The sequence below is a fragment of the Rattus norvegicus genome, chromosome 13 (genome assembly GCF_036323735.1).
Source record: "Rattus norvegicus strain BN/NHsdMcwi chromosome 13, GRCr8, whole genome shotgun sequence".
In the NCBI taxonomy this organism is placed as follows: Eukaryota; Metazoa; Chordata; class Mammalia; order Rodentia; family Muridae; genus Rattus; species Rattus norvegicus.
The window spans coordinates 101268851-101281467 of NC_086031.1; the positions used below are offsets into that span (position 1 = coordinate 101268851).

Genomic DNA, 12617 nt, shown 5'->3' on the forward strand with positions numbered 1-12617 from the left:
TCTGTGCTTTATCTTCAGAACATTTCCATGTGCAAAACAGTATCTCACCATGGAGAAGAAAACGGCTGATGTAACTTTCTATCTAGCCATTGAGCTGGAGCAGTCACGAGTCTATTTTTCAGTTGTTACAAACAGAATTGGAAAATAAATGAATGACAATTTTTAACCAATGAAACTTCTTTTTGAAGCTATCTTCTTTGTACTACTCACAGAAATCCAAGCGATTCTATTTTTACCAGAAGACATAGCTCCACTTTCTGACCTGAGAGGAGTCCTGGACATGTGGTCACACACTTAAGCAAGCTCCAAGCTTCTCAGACACCCAGGCATCCTGAGAGTCCATCTCCTTTGGTTCTATATCCACCCATTTTCCTGGCAATTCAGGCCTAAATGTAAAGTGTGATATCAAGGTTGTGGCAAAAGGGGGAAAAAAGACTCTGCACTTATCTATAAGAAGAGAAGGCAGCGAGACCTTCTGCTAGTCTCCCATAGGTTTAACTGTGCAATGACTCACATATAAGCAATCGCCATGCAGGAGATAGTCTTTCATAATTTAGCACAGTTTCAAGGCTGCAAGAATGTCTTCTCTAAATGTATTTTCATATTCAATACTAGAGTCTAAATTTCATACTCAATACAAGAGTCTAACCCCTAGTTCGTGGAATTTTATTCCCAACACTGTTTTTGCTTTGCTTTGCTTCTTAGTTTAGCCCAAGGACATTTAGCTTAGCATGTAAGTAAGTGAGTGTTGACGCGATCCTCAGTGAGCAGCAGTGCTGCCCGACTGCCTTAGTGAGGTCTCCATTGCTGTGAAGAGCCAAGGCAACTTTTACATTTAACTGGGGCAGCTTACAGGTTCAGAGATTCCGTCCATTCTCATCCAGGTGGGAGCATTAGCATCCCGGCAGGCAGGCATTAGAAGAGCTACAAGCTCTACATCTTGCTCTGAAGGTTAACAGGAGAAGACTGCTGTCTTCCAGGCAGCCCAACCCCACAGTGACACACTTTCTCCAACAAGGTCACACCTCTGAATAGTGCCATTTCCTGGGCCAGGCATATTGAAACCATCACAGAAAGAATTTTTCTGTGACTTAAATAAAAAGTCATTTAAAAGCAGTTCACATTCATTTTACAGCCTGAGACATGTGGGGACTTTAATATTTTATTTCAGTGTGGAAAAATGACTAAAACAAAAACAGCATAACCACCGTGAGTGTAGTAGAGACAGAAACCTCGCAGCCAGATGAGGTAACAACACCACTCGATGTAGCCACACGGAACTTGTCAACAAAATGCTCTTCAAGTCATCTTAGTTTGCCTTTTCCTTTACTTGTCATTAACTACTTGGGGAGAACTGCAAATTTGTGCAATGCTTGTAGCTGCCAGAAGGCCTCATATGCCCTGCAGCTGGCGTCACAAGCAGGATTCACATGCACCTCATGTGGGTAGGTGCTCGGAGCTAAGCTTCCTCTGGGACAGCAGCAACAGCTCTGAGCCACTGAGGGGTCTCTCAAGCTCCTCAAATGATCTCATTTATAGATCAGTTCTTTTAATGTAAAAGAAGGTTATTTTAAAAATTATATAATATTTAATTTAGAAATTCTCTATTATTAAACTAAAATCATGTACTGTCTGACAATATGGAGGAATTGGTACAGACTGCTTTCTAATGAGAAAGAGAAACAATTCAGTGTCTACATATATAAATAATATATGCAAATGAGAGCGTCTTGTTTCATCCGATTTAACGTCCTCACTTCATGCTGAAGTATAGATCATGAGCCTCGTTTGAAAGAAGGAAGACTCAATGTTTAGTGTCGTCAAATGATGCCCGAGGTCACAAGGTGGCTGGGTGGCTCCCCGTGTTGCAGCCTCCTTCTCTGTTTACAGCATGTAAGAGGCATTTGGAGATAGCCCTGAGGAAAATGGATCACACACTGATGGTGCTGAGGACAGCTCTTTCCTGAACATAATACTAAATTCAAATAAATTAAAATTCAGCAGACATCACAATGTGGGAGAGGAGTGAGTGTGGTGGCTAGGGGTCTGCGAACAACAGAGCAGAGACGGAGTCCATTTAAGAGAAAAGTAGCCTCTGCGGACAAAGCAATTGGCCGAGTCGCCTATGCACTGAAAGGAATTCTTGAAATTGTGGAATGGTGGGGGTGGGGGGTGAGGTAGGTGATGTGGGTGGGGGTGAGGGGTGAGGTAGGTGATGTGGGTGGGGGTGGGGGTGAGGTAGGTGATGTGGGTGGGGGTGAGGGGTGAGGTAGGTGATGTGGGTGGGGGTGGGGGTGAGGTAGGTGATGTGGGTGGGGGTGAGGGGTGAGGTAGGTGATGTGGGTGGGGGTGAGGTAGGTGATGTTGGTGGGGGTGGGGGTGAGGTAGGTGATGTGGGTGGGGGTGAGGGGTGAGGGGTGAGGTAGGTGATGTGGGTGGGGGTGGGGGTGAGGTAGGTGATGTGGGTGGGGGTGAGGGGTGAGGTAGGTGATGTGGGTGGGGGTGGGGGTGAGGTAGGTGATGTGGGTGGGGGTGAGGGGTGAGGTAGGTGATGTGGGTGGGGGTGGGGGTGAGGTAGGTGATGTTGGTGGGGGTGAGGGGTGAGGTAGGTGATGTGGGTGGGGGTGAGGGGTGAGGTAGGTGATGTGGGTGGGGGTGGGGGTGAGGTAGGTGATGTGGGTGGGGGTGGGGGTGAGGTAGGTGATGTGGGTGGGGGTGAGGGGTGAGGTAGGTGATGTGGGTGGGGGTGGGGGTGAGGTAGGTGATGTGGGTGGGGGTGAGGGGTGAGGTAGGTGATGTGGGTGGGGGTGGGGGTGAGGTAGGTGATGTGGGTGGGGGTGAGGGGTGAGGTAGGTGATGTGGGTGGGGGTGAGGGGTGAGGTAGGTGATGTGGGGAGACTCAATACCAGTACCTGGGCTCCTTCCTTTTCCAGTTCCAGCACGTACTGGGAACAGTAGCAACCTCATCCACACAGACACAGACGGAACTTTCTGAAATCCTGATATTCTTAGCACATTTGTGAAATCCTTTACTCCCAATTGTATTCTAAAGGACGTAGTAAGTGATAATTAAGATAAAAATGAAAAGTCCTTCACACTGAAGTACAGTCAGGTTACTGGTGCTGGGATGAAACACCATCATCAAATCAAGCTGGGGAGGAAAGGGTTGATTCAGCTTACGCTTGCACATTGTATTGTATCTTTGAAGGAAGCAGGGCAGGAACTCAAACGGCTGGAATGTGGGGAGACAAGAACTGATGCAGAGGCCATGGAAGGGTGCTGCTTAGTGGCTTGCTCTTCCTGGCTTGTTTGACCTGCTTTCTTAGAGAACCCAGTACCACAATGGGCTGGGTCTTCCCTCATAAATCACTAATTAAGAGAACATTCCACAGGCCTGCCTGCAGCTTCATCTCAGAGAGGCATCTTCTTGATTAAGATCCCCTTTCTTTGATGACTGTAGCTTGTGTCGAGCTGACATTAAACTACCCAGCACAGTAACTGAAGTGGGTTTGTGTAATGTGTGTATAGGAGCTGGAAGGAACAGAGCCTTGGGTGAGCAGAGAGAACAGCTGTTGGGGAAGTGAAGGGGCTGAAATTCATTGTGCTTCATGGATTTCAAGTGTAACACTAATGGATTCCGTTCTCACACTCTGTGTGAACAAGGCATGGCCTCATGTTGAACAGGAAGACACTGAGGTGCGGTAACTCACTCCAGAGCATCTGTCCATTCCAAAAGCAAACAGCGGAGGTGGAACGCAGCCCCATGCCTGCCTTGCTCTGTGGCGCACTTTGTGCACGACTGTCTTACGTGTACCTTATAAGGAGAAAGAGTGCCTCCGATTCTGAAGACATGTTTTCTACACGCAGAGGCTAGCACAAAGATGCTGGTTAGTACAGACGGGTCATGCAGGCAGGATGTGGCTACCCTTCCTTCGTGAGCACAACTGATATAGAGCATTCTTCTGCATTTCCTATTGATATTCAAGTCCCAGTGAATAGGCATGTTTTAAAAACACCTCCAAGAGCCACAATAAACTTTACAACACTGTTTTTCTTAATCTCAAGGTGAATAGGTGACAACTTTAAAAAAATAAAAAAATAAAAAAATGGCCAGTATTCATGCCCTTCAAAGTAATTAGGAACTTTCAGAAGTGATTGGAACAAAACAATTATTGTCATTGATCAGCTCTGAACAGATAATTTTAAACAAAGTCATTGTGTGCTCAGCAGATTACAGCTTGTTAACGGGAGAGTTCTAAATGACCTCTTACGCTCGTCAGATCAGTGATGCACACTCCTCATTAAGTAACACCACATTGTAAGTGGTCTTATAAATAATGTTTATTTTAAGCACTCAAACAAATGGCAAAACCTTGATATATCAAAAACCATCTGCTCACAGAACAGTTTCCTCCACTGCGTTTATCTTTATTTTCCAAAATCCATAGTAATCTGAATGTCAATGGATGAGAAACAAAAGTGATGGAAGCCTGGACCGCAAACCTGCTGACAGTGTCCTGCCTAGGGCCGAGGCCCTGGTGTACATCCTGAAAACATGGCAACACTCCTCCCTCCTCCGGTCTTACCTTTGCGTTCTCTATGAATTGATTTAAGTGCTTTGCATGTGCAATTGCAATAACAGGGAGAAGCAGCAAGAGACACTAATTGGTATGGTAACAGAAGCGTCATGAGGTATACACTTACCGTTGTAGACATGGTCCCTTCCTATCTTCATGGCAGCACTCAAGTTTGGGGAACCTTAGTTTCTGTGACTGAGACCAGTCCTCTTCATTCTGTAGCCACAGAATCATAACACCATCCCCAGCCTATGAGACCATCAGTATCCTCTTTTTAAACAAAATTTACCAACGTGTCTCCTTCAAATCACCACCATCATTCTTGTGAATCGCCCTTACTGTGTGGCACAGGACTCATGAACGGAGTCATAGGTGCTCTGAAGAACTGAGATGCAGCTCTCTATATAGACATATGTGGCTACCGTTTTCAAGAGAATCACTGCATACATTTTTCTTACAGTCTTCACATCTTAGACATGAAGGAAACAAAGGAATGACAACTTGCTATTGTGGTTTACACTAACTCACAGCTGTAAAGGTGAGCAAGTCACTAGAGTTGTAGCACTTTGCAAATCTGTTTGAAGCCAATTTTAGTGTTCCTCCTGCTGTTATGGTTTTTATTTTTCATAAAGTCTGCACTTCAATCTGAACTGAAGTGATTGGGGAGCTAAAATCAAGACAAATCATTCAAAATTAGAGTCTGCTGGCCTCCTCCCAGCCCAATGGCTTTACTACGTAATGACACCTGATTGAGAAATCACTACAAGTGTTCCAGGACAAAAGGGACTCTCTAGGAACCAACCAATTACATTTCTAGTCCAGTCCGTCCCTGCCTTAGTGCCTACTCTGGGATTTAAACATTTTAAATATCCCCAGCAAAAGCAAAAATAATTTCTTTTAACAAGGGTGCTCACTCCTTAGTGATGTAGAGACAAATCATTTAAGTCAAAGGACTTCCATCTACAGGGAAGAGTAAGAGAAGACAGTGCTAACGACCACCCTGCGATACCTGTGCAACCACTTCTGTAAGTCAAGCACTGGAAACCGAAGAATAGAGAGCCCAACACGGGCCCCGGAGGACTTACAACATAGCTATGGTGGGGCTGGCATGTAGATCAGTAAGGATAGTACAGTGTCATCAGTTTTAATAGAAAAATGTCTACGGTGAAGTAGAGAAATAAAGTCAGAGAGCGATAGACTTCAGGGAGAGGGGGATCGTAAGCCTGCAGAGAAAGGGTGACCCCTTAAAAACACAGCACGTTAGAGTGTGAGCATTGCAAAAACAAAAGCACGTTCATGTACTTGGTTCTTCATTACCCAAGTGTGGACGATTACTTAGTGCTGGCTGCAAATCTGTCTCTACAACTGCTCAGCTCCACGAGCCCTGCCTATTGAATAGTGGTTGTCAGGTTAGCAAAGTTTTAACATACAGCCTAAAAGAAAGCCCACTTATAAGTCAATTCAGTTCTAGTCACTGCTCACTGTGATCAGCTAATCTTAAAAATCAATCTTTGTTAAGAGGATCATTTATAGCCTCTCCACAAGTCAGCCTTGTCCTACTCCGTGACAAAGTTACCTCTTCAAAAGCCTCTGCAGGGAGCCTTTAAACTTCTTGGAGAGGTGCATGCGTGTGCACTTGTTAACATTAATGTCGGTGTGCACATGGGTATTCAAACAGTAGTCAGAAGTAGATGTGGGTCTCCATCAATCTTTCTCCAGCCAGCCATTGTTTGTTTGTTTTCTGAGGTCTCTCAGCAAACCTGAGGCCCATCAATTTGCCTATGCTGGCTGCCTAATGAACTTTGGGGGACCCGTTTGTCTCTACCCTGCCAGCACTGAGAAAGGGCCACCATCATGCTCAGCTTTTCACAGGAGTTCTGGGGATCCTCATGCTTGCAAGTCAAACATTTACCACTTAAGCCATATCATCAGCCTCAAAGTCACCCGTCTATCAGACAATTAGCACATAAAATGAACACAAATGTGACAGGAAAATATTCTATGCTGGAAACAAGTGTTATTACTGTTAAATCATAGGAATAATTTTAATTGCATTAGATGGAGTAGTACTCTTGGATCTCAGAGCCATGGTCGTGTATTTATCATGGTATGTCCATATCATGACGTATGAACAGTGATGCATTACTTCATTAATATTTGCGGTCTTCCTTTAGCTATGGCTCAGAGGTCCCTGACATTGTAAAGCACAGGCATTTATAACGATGTGGTTTATGTTCTCCTCACTTGCCAGTGGTGCCAGGTGTTGGCGTAGCTAACTTTTTAACTCGTGTTCGTCCCCTCCTCCATTAGCATAGCAATCAGGTTTGCATTACTCTGCTTTGCCTGGCTTATTAAAAGGGAAGTCAGGGCACAATTGACTTTTCGTCTGTTTAACAAGTGAAGAAATATTTACCCTGACAGCCATTTCATTGTAGAGATTCATCTTCATAGTATAATACGCTGCCTGTGGATCAAGAAAAAAGAAAGGATGGCATAGATTTCAGTTACATAAAGACAGTGCAGCCTATTTTTACATATAAAGGGTAAGAATCTTTATACATAATACATAATAAGAGTTCTGGGCTTAGAAAATGAAATCAAACTTTGTATTGAAGAGATAGGCTTCCTAATACATAATGCAAGCTTAACCAGAAAAATCTATGGTAGTCAAACTCAGAACTAATGGAGATATATGATCATAAAATGCTCTCCGCTGAGTTTGATAATCAATGGTGCTCTACTGAGAATAGAATAACAAAGCAGAAATATTCACAAGTGCTGGTGACACGTCGTATTGTATGATTTATTCACTGGGGTTCTTTTAGCCAAAACTCACAGGAACATAAAAGGAATTCATATTTCAAGACGTCGGGTTTAATGAAAAATTCAAAGAAATGCTGTCTTCAGTCGAAACCATTCAAGGGTACGGATGCGGTGACGGGGCCAAATTGTGCCTTCCAACCATCGATGTGAGAGACTGTGTGCTTAGCTGCCTCCTGAGTCAGCCTTGGGAGTTTTGTTTCATTTAGTATTCATTTTACCTCCATAAAATCACAAATATGATGATATAACGTTCCAGCAAATCCCTTGGTAGAGGGAAGGTTTCCTAAACTCCTGGTTTCCAAGAAAGACACTCTATTAATGCCCAGATCTATGTTTAATAAGAAGCATTTAGCAGTGTTTCGTCTAATGAAATTACTGTGTTGAGTTAAATTTACCTATCTGCTCTGTCTTTTAATTAAAAATAAAAAAGTCACAGAGGCACGGCAAAATCATCAGTAAAAGCATTCACATACATATTTTTTCATCGTGATATTCTTAACACAAAACACCACTCTCGAGTCAATAAATAATAAATAAATGAATAAATAGAGTTTATTCTCAGCCAAATATGACTGACCATGGTTTAGAAACACAGACTCAGGTTACGTTGGATTTGATTCCATGTTCCTATGCGGTAACATGGTAACGCTGAAGTTTTAATAGAGAACAAAAAATTGTAAAGCAGGACACATTTCTATCACCCTGGTAGATCCATCATGGAGGAGTCCCAGCAAATCAGGGAAATACTAGCTATAGGCCTCAGATCTTCTGATGAATCCTTAGCCTTCAGTTGGTAGAAACCAGAGGCTTTTTAAATCCACTCTGAAAGGTTTTATGTGCTAGTCAGGAGGATGTTAGACCAGACACAGAGGCGGGCAAAGAATGATTAAGAAGTCTGAAGATGCCAAGATAAACTGTAATGGTGATCTGGCCCTGCAATGGTCCAGTTCTCCACAGACACTGCCTTTCCGATCAGCTAGCTAGTCAGTCACCTTGCACAGCACCAGTGTACAGTGTGTGGCCCTTCCCAAGTGTTTTCCTTTACAATCTACAACTGTATGCATTTTATCCAATCTAAAGTCATGCAGAAAACAGAACTCCACCCTAGCTTATGAGTGCTAAGCTTTCTGGGAAAAAAAAATAGGTCAAAAGCTTCGACCATCTATCATGGGCACATCTTCCTCTTGATGGACAAGAATCCATGCAAAAGGCTTTCCCTCTCATTAGACTGTGGGAGTCGCCTTGTCTGATCCAGAGCAAACTGTGGAGAGCCACAGGAATGCATGGTTCATCAAGAGTCCGGGCGATTAGAACACAGCGGGCTACATCATGTCATTCACACGACTGCCTTTAGCTTCTCCGTCTTCCTTAACGCAAACGTGGCATAACTCCTGCTATTGAGGTAAATTAAAGTGCTTACTTTCACATTGTATTTATTCAAGCCAGGCTGAAGCTGGCACTGCCAGAAATTTGACTCCCAGCTGGTAGGAGCCCACACTGCTCTTCCTGAGTTTGGCCTGAGTTCGGTAGTTCCCAGCCCCACAACTGCTATAATTCCAGGTGAACACCCCTCATCTGTCCTGGGCAGGCAGTCATGTTCACACACCCATATACACACATGTGCACATGATTAAAGATAAAATATTTTTAAATGTGAATGTATTTGAATAGCAGTTAAAATGATTGATAATTATACATTGTATTAAATATTTCATAATCTTTAAAAAACAGTCAAAATGTACTTGAATGTGCATATCTATATCCAATCTCAGAGATGTAGGTCCCCATTTCATATTTTCCTGTGACTGAATTTAGTCTTTTTTCTAGTCTGAGCAATGCTTTTTTTGTTACATTAATGCTTCCGTGTAGTTAGATAAACAGAGGATGTGGTAGCAACTCTTGTAACAGAAGCTAAACTAAAAACTATTGCAATTTATCAGCAAACAAAATTTTTATCTTCTTTACTATTTACCAGTCTTTTATCCATTTCTTATAGAGACCCCAAGTTCATTTTAAGTCGGAAGGGGACATATGTCATAATAGTAAGCATAGGGAAATTACATTGTTTCACTATAATGCAAATGTGGTATCCACTCACTGATTCAAAGGGGGAATGGAGGAGAAATGGGGAAAGAAGACTGACACCTCCTGTGCAAGGGGGAATACGAACCCCTGATATCAACAGAGTAAGAACCCCCAAGGTCAGAGGCTATAATTTGATCAATGCCAACCTCCTGTGGTCTTTGCCATATCACTTGGGCCAATATTTTAGAATATTCTTCAGATTTACCCATAGGATGCATATTCCTATTGAAAATGTACTTATTTATCTGATAAATATTTTTTCTGATATGGCTGATACTCAATTTCTAACTTGGCAAAATTTGACCACAGTGATCATGTTTGTGATTTATAAGAGTCACCCTTTCTGATTTGCCGGCCACTGGTTCTGTCAGTAAAGGACCATGCTGTGGGCTCTGTAGCACTCTGACTGCAGCTGCTTCTAAGGTCTTTGTGCTCTTAGCCCCACAGTGGCTTTGCTTGGAAGACTCCAGCCCCTCCCTTCATCCATCCTTTCCGAGTATCCTCTGAGCATGCTCAGGCCACCTTCGCTTTTAACTGTAAATGTTTATACTCATTTCTTATTTTTACTCCACTCAAATGCCTTCATCACACTGATTTGTACAAAGTATATTTTATTAAATCCTTTGAAATAAAGAAAGACCTTCGCACGTCCCTGGTTGTTGAACATGAAATGCTCTAACTGTGCTGCCCACACATGAATGCTTTATGTCCACGGGTGAGTGAGGCCAACTCCAAGCCAAAGCCGGGGCACACACCGTCTCACTTCTCTAGAACAATGACGGCTGGCACGAACACGTCTACATTGCTTCTTTGTCTCTTGGCCTCTGCCTGTCTGTATTTTTCCTACACCTTCCTTTTCTTTCTATGAAGTAATTTACAATGAGGAGTCAAATAAATGAGAAGAACTCTCATATGGGACAAACGTAACAATCAAAGTTCACCATAATCAAGTATCAAGATTGCTTCCCCATTATCACTAACAATTCCCTCCCCTGGCCCTTTGATCTGATTCCTTTGTTGTTTTCTACTGTCTGTTAGTCCTGCCTGCAGTCCTTTTTAGGCTGCACAGATTCTCTTTCCTGGTTTTCTTGTAAGCATGTATAATAGAATTTGTCCTTCTTCATAGTCCAAGTACTACCAACTGGAACTTAAGTAGTCCCCTCGCTCCAGTGGGTGCTGTAAGTGGTTTTCAAACCTAAAACACCAGGACTTCTTTGAGAAAACAACAGAATGTAATTTCAAATTTTTTAGGTTATATTTTAATGTATACAACCTATAAAGTGATATGTTTCATGCATATGTGCTATTATACTTGATTTTATTGCCCTACCTCGTCTTTGTTGCTTCCCTCTCCCTCCCTCTTCTGTTGTGTCAGGTACTCCATTCCCAAATCCCTTCTTGGCTATGCCATGATAAAAAAACAAAACAAAACAAAAAGATAGCCAAACAAAACAGAACACAGCAAACCTGTCTGACTCCCGACTAAAGGTCTTACCCCTGAGGACTGCTATTGTGCTCAGCCTTTGACCGTCACCTGTGCAGCTCGGGTCGCTCCTTGAGCTCACACTGTCAGACCACTTCAGCCCAGAGTCCTGTTCAGTTTAGCTCCAATCCCCTCTGAAATCCACATCCCAGTCTCCTTTGTTTAACTCCTAGAAGGGTAAATGTCTCCTAGAGGGTTTCCCTCAGATGGGTCAGATTCCCACTCTTCTTTGGTTTGGCCTACATCTTTTATGCATAGTACTCAATGCGGCAGGAACAAACCCTACGTTAGCTTATCTTTCCTTTCTTCTAAAGCATTTTGAAAGAAATCAAGAAGAGAGAAATGAGATTCAAGGAAGAAATTCCACCCTTCAGAAGCATCACATTTTAAGTAACACTCGCCCTCACGATCACGATGTGTAGCCAGCACTTACTGAGGCCCGGGGAGCACGGAAGATTTTCAAGTCCTGCATGCACACAGGGCTGCTAAGACAGCTCTGTTTTCCACTCCCCTGGTGCTCTGAGTGCATGACTAATCATTGCAATGATTTACTGTTAGATAATCATGAGGGGATGCGAGCTTTGCCTTGTTCTCAGGCAAACGACCACACTATGCCTGGTACCTCTGATTGCTAAAATAGCCTCCTTTTTGACATAAAAATTAAATGCAATTCTGTTCTTTCTCACATTAGTAGCCATTAGTAGAATGTTTGGGAGCAGGTGAGCCGATGAAAATCAACAGAATTTTACAGCAATAACTCAGAATTTTAAGTCATCCATGTTTGCTGTCTATTTTTCAGTGTAGGACTGTGAAGAAAAAAAATTGACACATCTCGCTCTTTTCGCGGACACTGAAGGGGAAGAATGCTCTCTACATGCAACTGATTTGGAAATCTCAGGAAGAGAAATGCCAAGAGAGTGGGATATTTTCCTATCTGTAGAAGAAGCCTTTGTCTAATGCAAAATTAAAAGTCTATAAAAGCAGTTATGCCAGTCTCTTACTAACTAGTTTAAAATTAGTGGCATAATTTATATAGTTTTTCTTTCTATAATAAGAAAAAATCAGCATTTATTATAACATACAATGGAATCTGAGAGCTGATGATTTTTTTATCCTGTTTAAAGTCATGTAAAGTTCTTTTCATTATTATTCACTTAAATGTTCTATCAAACATCAATCCTTTGTCTATTTAGTCTGTTCTTTTCTTTCATTTTTTCCATATCAATCCTTTGTAAGAAATGTAGAATGGTTTGTTACTTAATACTGTGAGCTTTGAATCACCAGCTATGTAATGAATAATTTTTGTAGGTTGAACAATAATGTTTTAAAACCACTATTATAGTTACCAGTTAAACAATTTACCATAAATCTATGAATACATGTCACTAACTGGACGATCACGATTTAAATGCTAGGACTAAGTTATGTAAATTCCCTCATAATAGCATCAAAGTAACCATGTATTACAATGCTCTCTATAGTTCCAAACCGCCCTCAGACTGTGCTAGAAAAGATATTTGATATAGAGCACAGTAGTATTTACATCACTCCTTGTCAAGAACAAGAAAGCCTAGTAAAGTGCCAGCTTGGGTGTGACCAATGTTCCATTAACTTACAGTATAAGGCCCAGTCTCAAGTCAGTAGAAGTC

At 42.4% G+C, this 12617-nt stretch overlaps 1 protein-coding gene across 4 annotated transcripts in view; it reads right to left on the reverse strand.

The window, feature by feature from the left end:
• Spata17 (spermatogenesis associated 17) overlaps nt 1–12617 on the reverse strand; it is a 178807-nt gene that overhangs the window by 131436 nt on the left and 34754 nt on the right. For 2 of the 4 annotated variants that reach the window (XM_006250449.5, NM_001398667.1), the window contains exon 4: nt 6991–7041. In XM_006250449.5, the coding sequence (XP_006250511.1) occupies nt 6991–7041 (51 nt within the window). The other 2 variants (XM_039091499.2, XM_063272550.1) reach the window with 2 other exon arrangements.